Source organism: Trichomycterus rosablanca, chromosome 1 (genome assembly GCF_030014385.1).
Source record: "Trichomycterus rosablanca isolate fTriRos1 chromosome 1, fTriRos1.hap1, whole genome shotgun sequence".
In the NCBI taxonomy this organism is placed as follows: Eukaryota; Metazoa; Chordata; class Actinopteri; order Siluriformes; family Trichomycteridae; genus Trichomycterus; species Trichomycterus rosablanca.
This window is the reverse complement of record NC_085988.1, coordinates 1949312-1970309: the sequence shown is the minus strand read 5'-3', so window position 1 is coordinate 1970309 and position 20998 is coordinate 1949312. Positions and strand designations below refer to the sequence as shown.

The 20998-nt window shown below is 42.5% G+C and overlaps 1 protein-coding gene across 5 annotated transcripts in view; it reads right to left on the bottom strand.

Annotated features, from left to right (window-relative positions):
• Positions 1 to 20162, bottom strand: part of akap9 (A kinase (PRKA) anchor protein 9) — a 119466-nt gene extending 99304 nt beyond the window's left edge. For 4 of the 5 annotated variants that reach the window (XM_062997454.1, XM_062997464.1, XM_062997489.1 and 1 more), the window contains exons 1-9: positions 20009 to 20162; positions 16740 to 16943; positions 15265 to 15309; positions 14297 to 14338; positions 11640 to 11762; positions 11382 to 11537; positions 7165 to 7353; positions 2963 to 7066; positions 176 to 250 (exon numbers count right to left, since the gene is read on the bottom strand). In XM_062997454.1, the coding sequence (XP_062853524.1) occupies positions 176 to 250; positions 2963 to 7066; positions 7165 to 7353; positions 11382 to 11537; positions 11640 to 11762; positions 14297 to 14338; positions 15265 to 15309; positions 16740 to 16943; positions 20009 to 20059 (4989 nt within the window). In that variant the 5' untranslated portion in view covers positions 20060 to 20162. The remainder of the gene's footprint in view (positions 1 to 175; positions 251 to 2962; positions 7067 to 7164; positions 7354 to 11381; positions 11538 to 11639; positions 11763 to 14296; positions 14339 to 15264; positions 15310 to 16739; positions 16944 to 20008) is intronic. The other variant, XM_062997480.1, reaches the window with a different exon arrangement.
• Positions 20163 to 20998: the final 836 nt, after the last annotated feature.

Below are 20998 nucleotides of genomic sequence, written 5' to 3'. Positions count from 1 at the left end.
TCATCCGACAGAATGGCATAATATCGCGGGTTCGAATCTCAGCGGTGCTATCAGCCGGACGGGTGTCTAGACAGACTGTGTCTATGATGGGAGTGGGATGAACTGGAACACTGACTGTAACCCAGCTATATGTAAACTCGTCCCTACAGTAGCGAGAGACAGGAGAAGATCTTACGTGTCCAGATCCGTCCATGCTGAGGGAGGGTAGCAGTGGGGGTTCCGATTCTACCTGTCCATGTCTGATCTCCACCTGTGGATCAGAGTGAGGAGCGTTTTCATCTAGAGACCAGCAAATCAACCTGGATTAGTCTGTCCATCAGTCCATGTGTCCTCTCTCCACATCTGTCCAACAGTAAAGTGTCCTCTCTCCACATCTGTCCATCAGTCCATGTGTCCTCTCTCCACATCTGTCCAACAGTCACTGTGTCCTCTCTCCACATCTGTCCAACAGTCACTGTGTTTACAATGTCCTCTGTCCCCCAGTCTCTCCTTATCTAGCTCAGAATTTTCTGTCCACATCTGTCCCCCAGTCTCTTCCCATTTAGCTCACGTCTTTCTGTCCACATCTGTCCCCAGTCACATGTCCTATGTTTATGTGCTCTGTCCACATCTGTCCCACAGTCTCTAACCATTTAGCTCACGTCTTTCTGTCCACATCTGTCCCCAGTCACATGTCCTATGTTTATGTGCTCTGTCCACATCTGTCCCACAGTCTCTAACTATTTAGCTCACGTCTTTTTGCTCACATCTGTCCCTTAATCACATGTTCTACGTTTATGTTCTCTGTCCACATCTGTCCCCCAGTCTCTTCCCATTTAGCTCACGTCTTTCTGTCCACATCTGTCCCCAGTCACATGTCCTATGTTTATATCCTCTGTCCACATCTGTCCTTCAATCACGTCCTACATTTATGTCCTCTGTCCACATCTGTCCCCAATATCATGTCCTATGTTTATGTCCCATGTGTATGTCTTCTGTCCACATCTGTCCCCAATCACACGTCCACCGTTTATATCCTCTGTCCACATCTGTCCCACAGTCTCTAACCATTTAGCTTACGTCTTTCTGTCCAACAGTCAACGTGTCCACATGTCCTCAGTCCACATCTCTGCCCCAGTCTCTCCTAATTCTGCTCGTCTTTTTGTCCACATATGTCTCTCCCCATCTACCTCAGGTTTTCTGTCCATCAGTCCACATGTCCTCTGTCCACACCTGTCCCAGTCTCTATCCATTTAGCTCATGTCTTACTGTCCAACAGGCAACGTGTCCACATGTCCTCAGTCCACATCTCTTTTCCAGTCTCTCCTTATCTAGCTCAGGATTTTCTGTCCACATCTGTCCCACAGGCTCATCCCATATAGGCTCACATCTTTCTGTGCATCAGTCCACATGTCTAAAGTTTATGTACTGTCCTCATCTGTCCCACTAACTCTCCCAATTTACCTCACGTCTTTCTGTCCCCGTATGTTCCCCAGTCTCTCCTTATTTGGCTTATATATTTGTCCAACAGTCCACATGTCCTCTGTCCACATCTGTCTCCAGTTCCTCACCATTTAGCTAACGTCTTTCTGTCCACATCTGTCCCCAATCACAACTGCTCTGTTCGTGTCCTCAGTCCACATCTGTCCCCATTCTTTCCTTATTTGGCTCACATCTTTTTGTCCACATCTGTCTTGTCCAATCTAGCTCAGGTTTTTCTGTCCTCATCTGTCCCCATTTTGCCCACATCTTTTTGTACATCAATTTACATGTCCTCTGTGCACATCTGTACCCCAGTCTCTCCCCATTTAGCTCACATCTTTGTCCATCAGTTCACATGTCCTCTGTCCACTTTTGTCCTCGAGTTTCTCCTTACTTAGCTCACGTCTTTCTGTCCATCAATCCACGTGTCTCCTGTCCACATCTGTCCCCCAGTCTCGCCCCATCTAGATCAGGTTTTTCTTTCATCTGTCCACAAGTCTAATCGCATTTAGCTCCTGTCTGTCTGTCCACATCTGTCCCAGTCTCTCTCCATTTAGCCCATGTCTTTCTGTCCAATCACATGTCCTCTGTTCATGTCATCTGTACACATCTGTCCCCCAGTCTTTTATCATTTAGCTCATGTCTGTCTGTCTATCAGTCCACATGTTCTGTCCACATCTGTCCCCCAGTTTAGTCCCATCTAGTCCAGGTTTTTCTGTCCTCATCTGTCCTCCAGTCTCTCTCCATTTAGCTCACGTCTTTCTGTCCACATCTGTCCCCAATCACATGTCCTCTGTTTATGTCATCTGTCCACCAGTCTCTTATCATTTAGCTTATTTAGTCTTTCTGTCTATCAATCCATGTGTCCCGATCCACAGTTTCTGACCTAATAATATAGTTTTCTGTCTCCCTGTCCATCTCAGTCCACCCGTCCACATCTCACCCTCTGTCTCATTCAGTCCATCAGTGAGTCCCTGTCTATTAGTCTGTCACTCAGTCCTCCGTCCACATTTGTCCCCGTTCTATTTCCACCCACCGAACTTTCGTATATCTGTATATTTCTCTCTATAGACATTATATACGACGTCTAAATAAAGATGAGACGTATAAACGAGGACGGTCTTCCCCTCGTCCTGTCCATCCTTTTATAACCTCTTAACCTCTTGTCTCCTCCTCCTCCTCCTCCACTCTTTCATCAGTATGGACTCTCACCCTCGATTGTTCTCTGCTCTCCCCTCACCACAGTCCTCTCTTTATCTCCAACTCCGGATCTGTTCACGTTAACGATCTGAACACGGACTGAAGATCTTTACGTAACATGGATTTAATAAAACACGAGAGGCTTTTCACTGCAGCAGAAATAACACGGACGCCCCACTGAAGTGCGCACGCAGTACAACTGTTGAATGCGTCGACCGAAAGTGCTGCAGCCGAGGTTACGATCGAGACGCTACGCTAACTCGCGGGGTTAATCTGCAGATAACGAGAGGGACTAGCGTACCTGCTCCTCGGGCTCCGTCTCCGGGGCTTTCCTCCCGCCGAGTGTGTGCGCGGCTGCAGCCGATGCCCGGGTGTGTGTGTGCTCTCCGGTGCCAGTGTGTGTTTTCTGCTTCACGCCATCGCTGCGCTGCGCCGCGCACACACTTATCTCGCCGCCTCTCCGCTCCTCTGCAGCCGGAGAAAGGGGCGGGGCCAGCAGAGGACCGAACCCCGCCTCGTCTGCTTTGATCTCGGTCGGTTTTCGTCTCTCGGCTTCCAGCTCTCTCTCGGAGGCTTCGATCCTGTCGGTCAGCTTTCGTTCGGGTTCCTTCACGCCCTTAAGGTCTGCAGGCTCCGCCTCCTTCTCTTGTAGCTCCTCCTTTTGATCTACCTGGTGCTTAAGCTCCGCCTTTTTCGTCCCCCGTCGTCCCGCCTCCTTCTGTCGTGGCGCTCGGTCTTTCTGGTCGACTTCGATCCTGTCGGTCACCTTTCGTTCGGGTTCCTTCGCGCCCTTAAGGTCTGCAGACTCCGCCTCCTTCCTCTGTAGCTCCTCCTTTTGATCTACCTGGTGCTTAAGCTCCGCCTTTGTCTTTTTCATCCCCCGACGTTCCGCCTCCTTCTGTTGTGGAGCTCGGTCTTTCTGGTCGACCTGTTGCACACCTGGTGCCTTCTGAGGCGTCGTCCTCTTCCGCTGCCCGGCCTTCTTCTTCTGAGGCGCCTTCTCCTCCACCTTCTGCAGCCCCGCCCCTTTCGTCTGTAGCCCCGCCTTTTTCGCATCCAGCCGTCGCACGCTCTGAACCTCAGACTCCTTCTGATGTAGTTCTGCTTTTCGTTTGGGCTCCACCTTCTCCTCTAATTTCACCTCCTTCTGCTCCAGCTGTTGTTGAGGCTCCGCCTTTTCCAGTTCCACCCGCTGTAGCTCCACCTCCTTCTGGTTCAGGTGCTGCTTAAGCTCCACCTGCTGTAGCTCCACCTCCTTCTGGTCCAGCTGTTCCACAAGCGCCACGTTCTGCTGCTGCAAGGTCAGAAGTTCCGTCTCCTTCTGATGTTGCTCTGCATCTTTGTGGTCTAGCTTTTGCTTGAGCTCCACCTTCTCCTGTAACTCCACCTCCTTCTGGTCCAGCTGTTGCTTAAGCTCCACCTTCTCCACTTCCATCTGCTGTAGCTCCACCTTCTTTTGGTCCAGCTGTTCCACAAGCGCCACGTTCTGCTGCTGCAAGCTCAGAAGTTCCGTCTCCTTCTGATGTAGCTCTGCATCAATGTGGTCTAGCTTTTGCTTAAGCTCCACCTTCTCATTCTGGTCCAGCTGTTGCTTAAGCTCCGCCTTCTCCAGTTCCACCTGCTGTTGCTCCACCTCCTTCTGGTCCAGCTGTTCCACAAGCGCCACGTTCTGCTGCTGCAAGCTCAGAAGTTCCGTTTCCTTCTGCTGTAGCTCTGCATCTTTGTGGTCTTGCTTCTGCTTGAACTTAACCTTCTCCTTCTGGTCCAGCTGTTGCTTAAGCTCCGCCTTCTCCAGTTCCACCTGCTGTAGCTCCACCTTCTTCTGGTCCAGCTGTTCCACAAGCGCCACGCTCTGCTGCTGCAAGCTCAGAAGTTTTGTTTCCTTCTGATGTAGCTCAGCCTCTTTGTGGTCTAGAATTTGCTTGAGCTCCACCTTCTCCTCTAACTCTATCTGCTTCTGGTCCAGCTGTTGCTTAAGCTCCGCCTTCTCCACCTCTTTCTGGTCCAGCTGTTCCACAAGCGCCACGTTCTGCTGCTGCAAGCTCAGAAGTTCCATTTCCTTCTGATGTAGCTCAGCCTCTTTGTGGTCTAGCTTTTGCTTGAGCTCCACCTTCTCCTTCTGGTCCAGCTGTTGCTTAAGCTCAGACTCTTTGTGGTCAACCACTTCTGTAAGACCTGTCTTCTCCAGCTCCATCCTTTGTAGCTCCAACGTTTGCTGCTCCACTTGTTGCGCTAGCCCTGTCTTCTCCAGTTCCACCAATGCCGCTTGTTCCACAAGCCCTTCGTTCTTAAGCTCCACCCTCTGTAGGTCCTCCTTCAGTTTGTGTAGTTCTGCCTCCTTCTGGGTCACATGTTGCTTAAGTCCTTCCTTCTCCCGCTCCACCCTTTGCAGCGCCTCCTCCTTCTGCTGTAGTACCTCCTCCTTTAGAGTCACCTGTTGCTCTAGCTCCACCTTTTCTTGGTCTACCCTCTTGAGCTCCACCTCCTTCTGCTCAATCTGCTCTACCAGCTTTGTGATTTCTCTTTCCATCTTATTTAGCTCCATCGTCTTCTTGTCCGTCTGTTCCGACAGGACTACCTTCTCCTGATCTGCTTCCTTTAACTGCACCTCTTTGCCCTCAAGCTGGCCCACAAGATCTACATTCTCTAGTTGGATCTTCTTCGATGCTTCGTCTTTTTCTTTGACTTGTTTTAGTAGGTCCATCTTCTCCAGCTCCACTGTTTGCAACTTCTCCATTAGTTCGGTAGAGTCTTTCTCCACTAAAGCTTCTCCATCTGGATCCTCGTGTGGTCTACGCTCTGTTTCCTGCTGTACCGTTTGAAGCCGTGTCTCCAGGCTTTGGACTTTCGCCTGCTCCTGAAGCCGTTTTTCCAGATCCATCTTCAATTCCTGATAGTTCACCTCAAAGTTCTTCTCTGCAAACGCAAACATGCTTTTCTGCTTCTCAATTTCAGCTCGGAGCTCCTCGGCTGTCTGGTTTGCTTGCTGGTTCTCTGAGGCGAGGTTCTCCATGGTCTTCAGTAGTATCTCTCGGTCTTCTCTTAGAGACTTCAGTTCCTCTGCTAAGGTCGCGTTTCTTTCTTCTAAAAGCTTCTTTCCAGACTCCAAGTCCGTCTGGATTCTTTCTGACGGTTCTTTTTCAAGTTCTACTTGATCGCTCTGCTTCCTTCTGAGCTCTTGAATCTCCGTCTGCAGTTCCTTCAGCTGCCCGACCATCTCCTCGACTCGAGAGTTCTCCAGCGCTTGGCTCAGATCGTTTTTCAGTGCCACGATTTCCTGCAACAGCGAGACTCTTTCCGAAGACAAGACGGCTTTCTCGTCGTGAGCCACCTTCAACTGCTCTTGGAACCCGTTCTTGAGTTGTTCGGCGGTCTGTTGATGTCGCCGCTCAAGCTCATCCTGCAGGTTCTGCACGTTCAGTTGACTCTCACGCTGAAGATCTTCACGGAGCTTGGTCAGTTCTTCCTCGTGGCTGAAGAGCAGTTGGGTCCTAAGCCGTTCTAGCTCTGCCTCCTGGGACTCGGCCATTCGGTCAAGTACGGCATCCTTCTCTCGCTCCAGCATATCCAGCTTGATCCGGTAGTTGGTAATCTCAGATTCATGCTTGGCTTCCAGCTCGCTCGAGGCTTCATGAGCAGCGTCTAACTGAGCCTGAAGATCATTGATCGTTGACTGAAGCTGCTGATGCAGCTCTGATTGGCTCTTCTCTTGGTTTTTCGAGCGCAAGTCCTCAGTGAGCTTCTGCACCTGGTTCTGCAGGAACAGCTTCACCCCGGAGAGTTGTTGGATGTCCTGTTCGGCCCTGTCTCGCAGGACCTGGGTCTCCTGCAGACGCTGCTGGAGCTCGATCACGCGGACGTTCAGGGCGTTCACGTCCCCGGTGCTCTGAGTCAACTGAGACGTCAGCTGCTTCATCTCGAGGCGATGCTGATCCAGGATTGCTTCACGTTCCCTGGAATGCTGACTCAGGACACTCGCCATCTCGTCCGCTTGCTGAGCCAGGAGCTCCTGCTTCATCTGAACTATCTGCTGACCGTACATCTCATCCAGTTCTGCCCTCAAGAGGTCCAGCCTTTTGGTGGCGTTCTGCTCTGCCCTCTGAAGGACCTCATCTTCTGACTGGCTACCCTGGTGACAGCGTTTCTGAAGGGTCTCCACCGTGCCCATCAGTTGCAAGATCTCCCCAGAGGAGAGTCGCTCTTTTTGTTTGGAAGTCTGAAGCTCTGCTTCACAAGCCTCCAGTTGACGGACCTTCGCGGCTAGCTGTTCGCTAACTTCTTGGAGATTGTCTCGGAGTCGCGCTAATGATTGTTCATGCTCTGAAGCCAGCCTTTCCTGCTCTGCTATCCGCAAGTCCTTCGCCTCTAGGCTTTGTGCAAACGATTCTTTTCTCTCCTTAGTGACCTGAGAAGGTAAAGGAACCACTAGCGTTATAATTCAAACTCTCAAACCTCAAACCATTCAAGATCTCTTCAGTCCACCCACTGCTGAAGCTGACTCACCTGTAACGCTGTCTCCTCAAGACTTCTGACCTTCACATCCTTCTCCTCCAGCATCTCCTGGAGATCTTTGACCTTCGTGTCCCGTTCACCAAGCTGCTGCTGGTAGAGCAGAACCTGCTGCCGGGCCTGAATGAGATCTGAAGCTGTACTGCTGATGCTGGAGCTTCTCAACGACTCGCCTGCCTGCAACTGCACATAAACACAGGTAACTCTTGGTTCTACTGGCTGTAATACACTGTACAGCCAAAAGTATGTGGACATCTGACCATGAGGGCATGATTATGACGCCACCCATCAGAAATATCTGCACGTCAAATATACAAACACAAACGTCAGAACAACTTTCTCGACACTTGTGCTTGATTTACACTCTCTATATGAAATACACGCATGTGTGTTTGTTTCCGTTTGAACTGATAGAAAATGTTGATTTGGGAAAATTAAGATACGAGCCGTTTTTCAATTTCTGCTCTTTTTTTAAGATTTTTGATCTTAAAACGAAGGTACACGAACCTCTGAAGTACACCAAACTCCTCAAACCAAATCTTTTTGGACCTCTCTTTAAGTAATTCATGATGGAAGGGCATTCCTTTATTAGCTGTTAAAAATTAGGTGGCCCCTACATTGGTAAGCCAGACGGGCAACATGAACATGAACAGAGTCGGTTTGGTTTCAGCAGAACTGGAGAACGTAACTCTGAAGGGAGTTCCAAATTGCTTGGACTCCAGGACTCCATCGGACCACAGCATGAGGTACTAGTAAATTAATAAACCTTGGACATACAGTAAACTTACAATAGAATACCCTGGGTATGAGGGACAACTCATCCAGAAGGTCACAGAGGTTTACTGATCACAGAAACATCAGCGATCTCTGGACGTGGATGATCCTCAAAAATTTGGACAACAAGGGTCTCATTTTTGCTCTTTGGGAAAACTCTATATCTTGAAGTTCTTAAGAAGATTGTAAGGTCATCTGTCAGAGAGCTGAAGCTGAGCTGGTACTTGCCTAAATGTCTAAAATTTCTGGAGGAGCCCAGTCAACCAAAACCAGTGGGAATCCTGAAACCAGCAGCTCTGTTCAGAAGAGTGGAGCTTAAATTCCTCCTCGGTGACGTGACAGATTCACATCACATTCTAGAAGGTGTTTAGATACAGTCAGCGCTGATAAACGTGCTGCAACCTGTTCTTCAGGTGCGGGGGGGTGGATGACTTTTTCCCAAAGGCTGATCATAGGTGTAGCATAGATGTGCAGGAACAGAGGCAATAGGAAAGGAGGGGGGGGCACTTACTTTTTCACTTGCTTGCTGAGGTTACGTGTACACTATATAGTCAAAAGTATGTGGACAGCAGATATTAAAGCTTCCAGAATTACTTTTATAGAATTGATTTTTTACACCTGTTAGCATTGGGTGTGACCAAAACAACAGAACTCGTCAATTAGAAGGGCTGTCCAAAAACTTTAGGCCATATAGTGCACGTCATACCTGACTGGATGGTAGGTGAGTTTAAAGTATCTGGTACCTCAGGTAGGTGAGTGTGTGGTACCTGGTACCTCAGGTAGGTGAGTGTGTAGTACCTGGTACCTCAGGTAGGTGAGTGTAGTACCTGGTACCTCAGGTAGGTGAGTGTGTGGTACCTGGTACCTCAGGTAGGTGAGTGTGTGGTACCTGGTACCTCAGGTAGGTGAGTTTAAAGTACCTGGTACCTCAGGTAGGTGAGTGTGTAGTACCTGGTACCTCAGGTAGGTGAGTGTGTGGTACCTGGTACCTCAGGTAGGTGAGTTTAAAGTACCTGGTACCTCAGGTAGGTGAGTGTGTGGTACCTGGTACCTCAGGTAGGTGAGTGTGTGGTACCTGGTACCTCAGGTAGGTGAGTTTAAAGTACCTGGTACCTCAGGTAGGTGAGTTTAAAGTACCTGGTACCTCAGGTAGGTGAGTGTGTAGTACCTGGTACCTCAGGTAGGTGAGTTTAAAGTACCTGGTACCTCAGGTAGGTGAGTGTGTAGTACCTGGTACCTCAGGTAGGTGAGTTTAAAGTATCTGGTACCTCAGGTAGGTGAGTGTGTGGTACCTGGTACCTCAGGTAGGTGAGTGTGTGGTACCTGGTACCTCAGGTAGGTGAGTTTAAAGTACCTGGTACCTCAGGTAGGTGAGTGTGTAGTACCTGGTACCTCAGGTAGGTGAGTTTAAAGTACCTGGTACCTCAGGTAGGTGAGTTTAAAGTATCTGGTACCTCAGGTAGGTGAGTTTAAAGTATCTGGTACCTCAGGTAGGTGAGTGTGTGGTACCTGGTACCTCAGGTAGGTGAGTGTGTGGTACCTGGTACCTCAGGTAGGTGAGTTTAAAGTACCTGGTACCTCAGGTAGGTGAGTTTAAAGTACCTGGTACCTCAGGTAGGTGAGTTTAAAGTACCTGGTACCTCAGGTAGGTGAGTGTGTAGTACCTGGTACCTCAGGTAGGTGAGTTTAAAGTACCTGGTACCTCAGGTAGGTGAGTGTGTGGTACCTGGTACCTCAGGTAGGTGAGTGTGTGGTACCTGGTACCTCAGGTAGGTGAGTTTAAAGTACCTGGTACCTCAGGTAGGTGAGTGTGTAGTACCTGGTACCTCAGGTAGGTGAGTTTAAAGTACCTGGTACCTCAGGTAGGTGAGTTTAAAGTATCTGGTACCTCAGGTAGGTGAGTTTAAAGTACCTGGTACCTCAGGTAGGTGAGTTTAAAGTATCTGGTACCTCAGGTAGGTGAGTTTAAAGTACCTGGTACCTCAGGTAGGTGAGTGTGTAGTACCTGGTACCTCAGGTAGGTGAGTTTAAAGTACCTGGTACCTCAGGTAGGTGAGTGTGTAGTACCTGGTACCTCAGGTAGGTGAGTTTAAAGTATCTGGTACCTCAGGTAGGTGAGTGTGTGGTACCTGGTACCTCAGGTAGGTGAGTGTGTGGTACCTGGTACCTCAGGTAGGTGAGTTTAAAGTACCTGGTACCTCAGGTAGGTGAGTGTGTAGTACCTGGTACCTCAGGTAGGTGAGTTTAAAGTACCTGGTACCTCAGGTAGGTGAGTTTAAAGTATCTGGTACCTCAGGTAGGTGAGTGTGTGGTACCTGGTACCTCAGGTAGGTGAGTGTGTGGTACCTGGTACCTCAGGTAGGTGAGTGTGTGGTACCTGGTACCTCAGGTAGGTGAGTTTAAAGTACCTGGTACCTCAGGTAGGTGAGTGTGTAGTACCTGGTACCTCAGGTAGGTGAGTTTAAAGTATCTGGTACCTCAGGTAGGTGAGTGTGTGGTACCTGGTACCTCAGGTAGGTGAGTGTGTGGTACCTGGTACCTCAGGTAGGTGAGTTTAAAGTACCTGGTACCTCAGGTAGGTGAGTGTGTAGTACCTGGTACCTCAGGTAGGTGAGTTTAAAGTATCTGGTACCTCAGGTAGGTGAGTGTGTGGTACCTGGTACCTCAGGTAGGTGAGTGTGTGGTACCTGGTACCTCAGGTAGGTGAGTGTGTGGTACCTGGTACCTCAGGTAGGTGAGTTTAAAGTACCTGGTACCTCAGGTAGGTGAGTGTGTAGTACCTGGTACCTCAGGTAGGTGAGTGTGTGGTACCTGGTACCTCAGGTAGGTGAGTTTAAAGTACCTGGTACCTCAGGTAGGTGAGTGTGTAGTACCTGGTACCTCAGGTAGGTGAGTTTAAAGTATCTGGTACCTCAGGTAGGTGAGTGTGTGGTACCTGGTACCTCAGGTAGGTGAGTGTGTGGTACCTGGTACCTCAGGTAGGTGAGTTTAAAGTACCTGGTACCTCAGGTAGGTGAGTGTGTAGTACCTGGTACCTCAGGTAGGTGAGTGTGTGGTACCTGGTACCTCAGGTAGGTGAGTTTAAAGTACCTGGTACCTCAGGTAGGTGAGTTTAAAGTACCTGGTACCTCAGGTAGGTGAGTTTAAAGTACCTGGTACCTCAGGTAGGTGAGTTTAAAGTATCTGGTACCTCAGGTAGGTGAGTGTGTGGTACCTGGTACCTCAGGTAGGTGAGTGTGTGGTACCTGGTACCTCAGGTAGGTGAGTTTAAAGTACCTGGTACCTCAGGTAGGTGAGTTTAAAGTACCTGGTACCTCAGGTAGGTGAGTTTAAAGTACCTGGTACCTCAGGTAGGTGAGTTTAAAGTACCTGGTGGTACCTCAGGTAGGTGAGTTTGTGGTACCTGGTGGTACCTCAGGTAGGTGAGTTGCTGGTACCTGTTGGAACTGGAGCTGAAGCTTCTGGCTTTGTTCGGTTAGCTGGAGGAACTCTCGCATCACCTCGTCCTTCTCGGTTCGAGCCTGCTGCAGGTTCGCCGTCAGCTGGGTGATGATCTCGTCTCTGTGCTTCAGAGCCGCCTCAAAATCCTGGAGCTGAACACCAACAGAACCCACCAAGAGAACCACAGTCAACTAGGGTCCCACACCCACCCACAAGCTCTATTAGGAAAACGGAATCGGACCGTGTATAGATACCTGTTGCACTCCTTCAGCTCCGATTGCCTCCAGCTCTTGGCTCATCTCCTCAACCGTCACGTTCTTGGCTGCAAGTTCATCCTCCACCTCCTGCAGTCTGCCGGGAGGGTGAAGATCCTCATCCTGAAAAGAAGTTCAAAGGTCTCAGCATCTCACTTCTGGACTTTTTCTCTCATCAGAAGGTCTCAGTGTCCACCTCCGTCCGTCTGGCTCTGAAGGTTTATACCTCCGACGGCTTTAAAAGCTTTTTAATAACACCGGATCCCACACGTCCACACAAAGCCCAGCCGCCCCCGTTCGGCCGGTTCCTGCTGTGAGGGTGGAACTCATGTGGCCTGATGATCTGCAGCAAACAGCCTCGCTGTTAAACCAGGGGAGTAACGGTATGATTCACAAAGTAAATAGCCAAAAGTATGTGGACACCAGATTATAAGCTTGTTGGACATACTGTTAACACTTAGGGTTCTGCATAGACCACTATAGCTTTCCAAGGACCAAGCTCATCCAAACATGTCCTTATGAACCAGACAGGGCCAGTTTCAATGTAAACAAAATAATCTGAAAAGCTGTCCACATTCTTTTGGCTATAGTGTAGCTCTAAAACACCTGTAGACTTGCTGTGATGTACCATTTTACCCAAATACAGCTGAGGTCAGAAGTTTATAGACACTTGTTAGGTACGTATTTGGCTACCAGGGTTCCTTTGTCTAACCAACTACTTCAAAATTCACCAAAAAATTGTAGACAGACTGATTCAACATTCTTCTTGAGTTGTGGCTTCATGTTTGAACCCGTTGACTTTTGTCCACATTTAGCTCCTTGAATGATGAAATGACTTTCTATTGCTCGACAGCTCCATATCATGATGCTCCCACCACCACGCTTCACTGTGGGTTTGGTGTTCTTGAGATCACGTGCACACACGAGGAGCTGAATTATTACTAAAGGATTTATTCTAATCTAATCTATTCTAATCCTTAAAAACAATTTCGAACAAAATACTCTTAAAGATGTCCAGAAAACTAAGCTGAAAAGGTGATCTAGATTTCATAGAATGAAAAACGAATCTAGAAAAATCTAAATGTAAATCTCTGGCTATAGAGATTTTAATCCATAAAAGCTATGTCTGAAAAACTAATTTAGAAAAAACTACTCCTGAAGAAGTAGTTCAGAAAACTAAATCTGAAAATCCAGAAAATCCAGACATATTCCAGAAATCTAATTATGGAAAATAAAAAAAAAATCTAGAAAGGATAATAATAATAATAAAAAAAAAACTAAATCCTAAAACTTTTTTTTTAGTTCAGAAAAACTAAATCCTAAATAGGTATTCCAAACAAAGTAAATCCAGAAAAGCTGATCCAGAAAAATAATCCAAAACAGATAATCCTGAAAAGATAATCCAAAAAACTACAACTGAAATCTGAATCTAGAAAGATCTAAATGTAAATCTCTGACTCTAGATAATCCATAAAAGCTATGCCTGAAAAACTATTTTAGAAAAAACTACTCCTCAAGATGTAGTCCAGAAAACTTACCTAGAAAAACTAATCCTAAAAAGGTAATTCAGAAAAACGTCTGGGAAAAACAAATCTCGAAAAAGTGATCTAGAAAAAAAACTAATCCTAAAGAGGTAATCTATAAATCTAATCATGAAAAACTAACGTGAAAAAACATTAACCTGAAGAGGTAATCCAGAAAAGATCATCCAAAAAAGATAGTTCGGAAATGATGACAAATCATGAAAAGGTCATCTAGATCTAATCCTAAAAAAACAGAAAATGCTCCCCTGAGAATGTAATCCAGAAAACTAAACCTTGATCAAGCTAATCTAGGGGGGAAAAAAACAAATCCTGAAGAGGTAATCCAGAAATCTAATTATGAAAAACGAAATGATTCGTATGAAAGTTCATGTGCTAATTTTGGACACATTAGCATATCTGTGCTTCTGTTGTAGCTGAGAACCTTCACACAGGCTGAAGGAATGGAGATGATCCAGATGGAGCAGGACCTTCTACAGTATGGCACTACACCTCCATTTGAACAGCTGAGAGTCAGCTCTTGAAGTCGTCCCATGTGGGTGGTCACTGGACAGTCCAGGATCGGGTGGTCACTGTCCTGTGAAGCTTCCAGGCAGGCCGGACACATGAGGGAATCCTCACAGCCCCAGCGAGAGAAGCGAGGCTCCTAACACAAAGCTTCTAGATTATAAGCTTTAGATAAAAGTTGTTGTTGTCCATTTTGGAGCAGCTTCTTTATTGCATGGCAACCTCAAAGCCTATGTTGACCTTGGTAAAGAGACCATTACTCCATGAAGTGGCTCCAAGTGACATTTCGGACTTGTATAATCTGATTATGGGATCCACCACTTGTACTTGTGAGGAATTAAAAGGCCATCTGACGACGTTAAACAATATTATGAAAACATCTACACCACGTTTCAACCCTAGTGTATATAAACATCTGACCTGAACTGGACCCTCATACACCCCCATAATTTAACCCCTCTGAAGCGAGCAGGTTCCTCCATCATGGAGGATCTAGAGCCGGTTAGTGAGTTAAAGATGAAAGCTGCAGATGAACAAGAAGGTAGTAGAGTTGTAAAGTAGTAGATTAGGGAAGGACGAGGAACAGGCTCGGCGGGTGGATTACTGTACCGCAAAGTCCAGTGAATTCTGGAGCAGCTCGTGACCGTTCACCTGTCAACCACAACGAATCAACACTGTAACATGATGTCATTACTTCTAGATAAACTCCTGAACATTTAGAACATCCAGAACATCCAGATCATCCAGATCATCCAGAACATCCAGAACAGTAACAGCATCAGTTATATGAGTTTTACTGTAAGAGAATGAAGAACTGGAGTCTGAAGGAGTCGTCTGTAACCTCTTGGTGTCTAAACAGGTCCGATCTTAAAAGACTATTCCTGATTCCTGTGCTCTGACTCTAGGGAGCTAATCCTGAGATTTGAGGCTGATTCCAGTTGGGTTTATTCTGATGCTCATGCTAACATGTGGAAAAGCTAATCTTCCTAAAAAGCTAATCCTCCTGAAAAGATAATCCAGAAAAAAATCTTAATAAACTAGCTCTAAAGAAATTAAAAAAAATGCTGCTCCTGAAAATTGAATCCAGAAAACTAAACAGGGTAATCTAAGAAAAAAAAAAAAAAACTAATCCTGAAGAGGTAATCCAGAAACCAAAGCTGAAAAGCTGACCCTCCGGAAAAACTATTCCTCTCGAAAAGCTAATCCTGAAAAGTGAATCCTCCTAAAAAGATAATCCAGAAAAAAACTGTCTTGATAAAATAGTAAAAAAAAAAAAAAAAATACGGAAAAAGCTGCTCCTGAAGTCTAATTATTTTACAGGTAATCCAGGAAAAAGTGACTCCTGAAGATGTGATCCAGAAAACTAAACCTGGGAAAGACTCATCTGGAAAAAATGGGGGGGGGGGGGGGGGGAGACTAGAAAAGATTATCTAGACTAAAACTAATCCTGAAGAGGTAATCCATAAATCTAATTATGAAAAACCTTGATCTAGAAAAGCTACGTCTGAAAAACTAAATCCTGGGTAAAATCTAATCCTGAGAAGCTGATCTAGAAAATCGTAAATAAGTGGACGTACCTCTGAGGAATAATCCTCTGCTGTGGTGGAGATTTCACTCTCAGGCTGAAACACACAAATAAATAAATGAATCAGGAGTAGTGAGGGGAACAGGGTTCGATTTATTCACTCTGTACATCTACACACTCAACCTCAACCAGGATTAACACACGGAGTGGTCAAAAGTATGTGGACGCCCCTCCGACAAACAAATCTAATTATAAACCGTCCATTCTGGTCCTTTTACTCACCTACCAGTCTGTTAATCTACACTACGTGGACAAAAGTAAGTGGACGTCCCTTCTAATGACTGTCATATGAAGAGAATTACATGCTTCTGACTGTGCAGCAACAGTTTAGGGAAGGTCCTGTCCTGTTCCAGCATGAATGAGCTCTATAAAGATGAGTCCCGACCTCAGCCCCACTCAACAGCTCTGGGATGAACCGGAACGTCAACTGTACTTCTGGCCCTATAGTGTATATAGGTCACATGACTGTTTATTGATCTATAAGCATAAGTATATGGACACCACTGATATTACACGTCTCTGGGTGTGTGTGTGTGATCCTGGTCTCTTCACTGTGGTGTTATTATATGTTGGTTATGATGTTCAGGTTCAGCTTCACCTTAAGGCCATGGTAACCTCAAGTACACACACACACACACACACACACACACACACGGTGGCTGTGCAGTCGGCGGCCTGTTTCCACGGTAACCGGTACTTCAGCACTCATATAAAACAGCAAACATCTTTTAGTGCTGGAGCTCCAGGGACGAGTGTGTGTGTGTGTGTGTGTGTGTGTGTGTGGAACATCCACCTACGACTGACTGTACACATACACACATACACACATACACACATACACACACTCACACAATCTTATACACACACACACTTATACAGACATATTTTTACACACACACACACACACACACACACTCCAAAACACTCTCTCACACACTCACTCTCCCTCATTTATACAGACTCACTTACACACACACACACACACACACACACACACACACACACACACAATCGTGTACACACACATACACACTTTCACCCCCACACACACTCTCTCTCTTTCTCACACACACACATACACACACTCACTCAATCTTATACACACACTCTCACACACACTCTCTCTCTCTCTCTCATACACACACACTTACTGACTTATTTTTACACACACACTTCAAAACACTTTCACACACACACACACACTCTCATATACACTTATACAGACTCACACACACACACACACACACATTCAATCTTTTCAATCTTATACACTCACACATACACACACTCTCTCACACACACACACACACACACACACACACACACACACACACACACACACTCAGGATGGGTGTTTACTGTGATGATATAGTAAATAAAGACTAATGAGTACTAACCAGTACAGTATTTATATTAACATGTGTGTGTGTGTGTGTGTGTGTGTGTGTTATATTAGCATGTTCTCACCTCGATGGTGTACGTCTGATCGTGCTGAACTCTCTCTCCAGCCTGAAGCCTCTTAGAAAAGGAAAACTCAGTATTGGGAACTTCCTGTCTGTCTCCACTCACTTCCTGTTCTTCTCCCTGGTCCTGCTCGGGTCTCTTCTTCTTCTTCTTCTTCTGTTTCTTCTGTGTGTCGCTCTGAGCTTTCCTCTGTCTGTACTCCGCCAGCTGGAACGAGAGGAAGAAGAAGAGAACGTTACCCAAGAGAAACTTAGGAAGAACTGAGGCCAACGATAAGCCTATTCAAAATGCGACTTCGCAGAAGCTCCTCTGGTTACAGTTCAGACAGACACGGATTGTTGCAGACCGTGTTCACCCTCTCATGGAGACGCTTCCCTGATGGCTGTGGCCTCTTTCAGCAGGATGATGAACCCTGCCACAGAGCTAAAATGCTTCAGGGACGGTTTGAGGAGCACAACGACCAGTTTGAGGTGTCGACTCGGCCTCCAGATTCCCCAGATCTCAATCCGATCCAGCATCTGTGGGACGTGCTGGACAAACAAGTCCGATCCATGGAGGCTCCACCTCACAACTCACAGGAGTTAAAGGTGGTCATAATGTGATTAGGGCCAGTGATAGCTCAGTGGTTAAGGTACTGGACTAGTAAACAGAAGGTTGCCGGTTCAAGACCCGCCACCACCAAGTTGCCACTGTTGGGTCCCTGAGCAAGGCCCTTAACCCTCAACGTGCTCATTGTGTTCCGCTCATTGTGTAAGTCGCTTTGGATAAAAGCATCTGCTAAATGCTGAAAATGTAAATGTAAATGTAAAAATGAAAATGTAAATAATGTTATGACTGATCAGTGTAGATACATTAGTAAATTATATAAATAACAATAGTAAAAAATTATAAACATAATACTGTAAATAAAATAATGAGTATAAACGTGAATAAATATATTAGTAATACAGTATATAATAATAATAATAATAATAATAATAAATAATAGTAATAATTTATATAATCATTAGAATAATAATAATAGCATTAAAAACTATAATAATAATAACAGCAGTAATAATAATAATAATAAATATAATAATAATAGCATTAAAAACTATAATAATAATAATAAAAGTAAATATGATATTAATAATAATAATAGCAGTAAATATAATATTAATAATAATAGTAATAATAATAACAACAGCAGTAATAATGACATTAAAACTATAATAATAATAAATAATGTAACGATAATAATAATAATAAAATATAATGACGAAAGTAAACAATAATAATAACAAATATAATCATTATAATAATGACAGTAATAATAACAGCAGTAATAATAGCATTAAAAACTACAGTAATAATAATAAATAAAGTAAATCTAACATGAATAATAATAATAATAATAATATAATGAAAGTAAATAAATCTCAGTAGCACTTACCTTATATATTATACTATAACTATAATAATAATAATAATAATAATAATAATAATGAAAGTAAATCAATCTCAGTAGCACTTACCTTATATATTATACTATAACTATAATAATAATGATAATAATAATAATAATAATAATAATAATAATAATAATGAAAGTAAATCAATCTCAGTAGCACTTACCTTATATATTATACTATAACTATAATAATAATGATAATAATAATAATAATATAATGAAAGTAAATAAATCTCAGTAGCACTTACCTTATATATTATACTATAACTATAATAATAATAATAATAATAATAATAATAATAATAATAATAATAATATAATGAAAGTAAATAAATCTCAGTAGCACTTACCTTATATATTATACTATAACTATAATAATAATAATAATAATAATAATAATAATGAAAGTAAATCAATCTCAGTAGCACTTACCTTATATATTATACTATAACTATAATAATAATGATAATAATAATAATAATAATAATAATAATAATAATAATAATAATAATAATAATGAAAGTAAATCAATCTCAGTAGCACTTACCTTATATATTATACTATAACTATAATAATAATGATAATAATAATAATAATAATAATAATAATAATAATAATAATAATAATAATAATAATAATAATAATGAAAGTAAATCAATCTCAGTAGCACTTACCTTATATATTATACTATAACTATAATAATAATGATAATAATAATAATAATAATAATAATAATAATAATAATAATAATAATAATAATGAAAGTAAATCAATCTCAGTAGCACTTACCTTATATATTATACTATAACTATAATAATAATAATAATAATAATAATAATAATAATAATATAATGAAAGTAAATAAATCTCTGTAGCACTTACCTTATATATTATACTATAACTATAATAATAATAATAATAATAATAATAATAATAATAATAATAATAATAATAATAATAATAATAATAATGAAAGTAAATCAATCTCAGTAGCACTTACCTTATATATTATACTATAACTATAATAATAATGATAATAATAATAATAATAATAATAATAATAATAATAATGAAAGTAAATAAATCTCAGTAGCACTTACCTTATATATTATACTATAACTATAATAATAATAATAATAATAATAATAATAATAATAATAATAATAATAATAATATAATGAAAGTAAATAAATCTCTGTAGCACTTACCTTATATATTATACTATAACTATAATAATAATGATAATAATAATAATAATAATAATAATAATAATAATAATGAAAGTAAATAAATCTCAGTAGCACTTACCTTATATATTATACTATAACTATAATAATAATAATAATAATAATAATAATAATAATATAATGAAAGTAAATAAATCTCAGTAGCACTTACCTTATATATTATACTATAACTATAATAATAATGATAATAATAATAATAATAATAATAATAATAATAATAATGAAAGTAAATCAATCTCAGTAGCACTTACCTTATATATTATACTATAACTATAATAATAATGATAATAATAATAATAATAATAATAATAATAATGATAATAATAATAATAATAATAATAATAATAATAATAATAATGAAAGTAAATAAATCTCTGTAGCACTTACCTTATATATTATACTATAACTATAATAATAATGATAATAATAATAATAATAATAATAATAATAATAATAATAATGAAAGTAAATCAATCTCAGTAGCACTTACCTTATATATTATACTATAACTATAATAATAATAATAATAATAATAATAATAATGAAAGTAAATAAATCTCAGTAGCACTTACCTTAGCTTTAGCGGCCTCCAGCTTGTTCCTCCTCTCCTCCTCATCCTCCATCCCGCTCTCGCTCTCTGTAACGATCACAGTCAGTGCATGAACGGTGGGATCGGACGGGTCCGGGTGGGATTAGATCAGATGTCGTTCTGATTCGGAGTTTATAAACACACTGTCACTGTCAGCAGCTGCAGCAGGAACACCGCCGCCGCCATCTTTATTATACACGTACACACAGGGCACTGTGACGTCATCACGCCGGGGGCACGCACAGCCCCGCCCACTCCTGCTCGCGTTAACCCCTTCAGTCCCTCCAGCGATAACACCCCCCGACCTTCCCCAGCCTGATTACTATCAATCACCTCATCTAAACCTGCAGAAACCCACACAGACACGGGGAGAACATGCAAAACTCCACACAGAACGCTGGGTGTCTGGCCGAGGAATCGAACCCAGGACCTTCTTTGCTGTGAGGTGACAGTGCCACCCACCGTACATTATCTTAATTAAGTTAATTAAATACTAATAATATAAATATAATGATGATATTATTTTATTTTATACATAATAAATAAATAGAAAACACAATAATAATGAATAAAAGTGAAAATATTCAGATATAATAAAAAATATAATATTAATAATGATAGTAAATTTAAAGTGAAATAAATCTTAATTATATTTGTTAGAATAGTAATAAATATAAATGTGAATAATAATAATCATAATAATAACAATAATAATAATAATAAAAACAAATAAAAAATAATTAACCTGACTGCATGTCTTTGGAGTGTGAAAGTAAACCCACACAGACAGGGGAGAACATGCAAAACTTCACACAGAAAGGAACCAGACCACTCTACCTGGGATTCAGGGGACAGTGCTACCCACCGTACAGTGCAGTACTACAATTAAATAAATACAATAATAATAATAATAATAATAATAATAATAATAATGATAATGATAATGATAATGATAATAAAGACTGTACTAAAT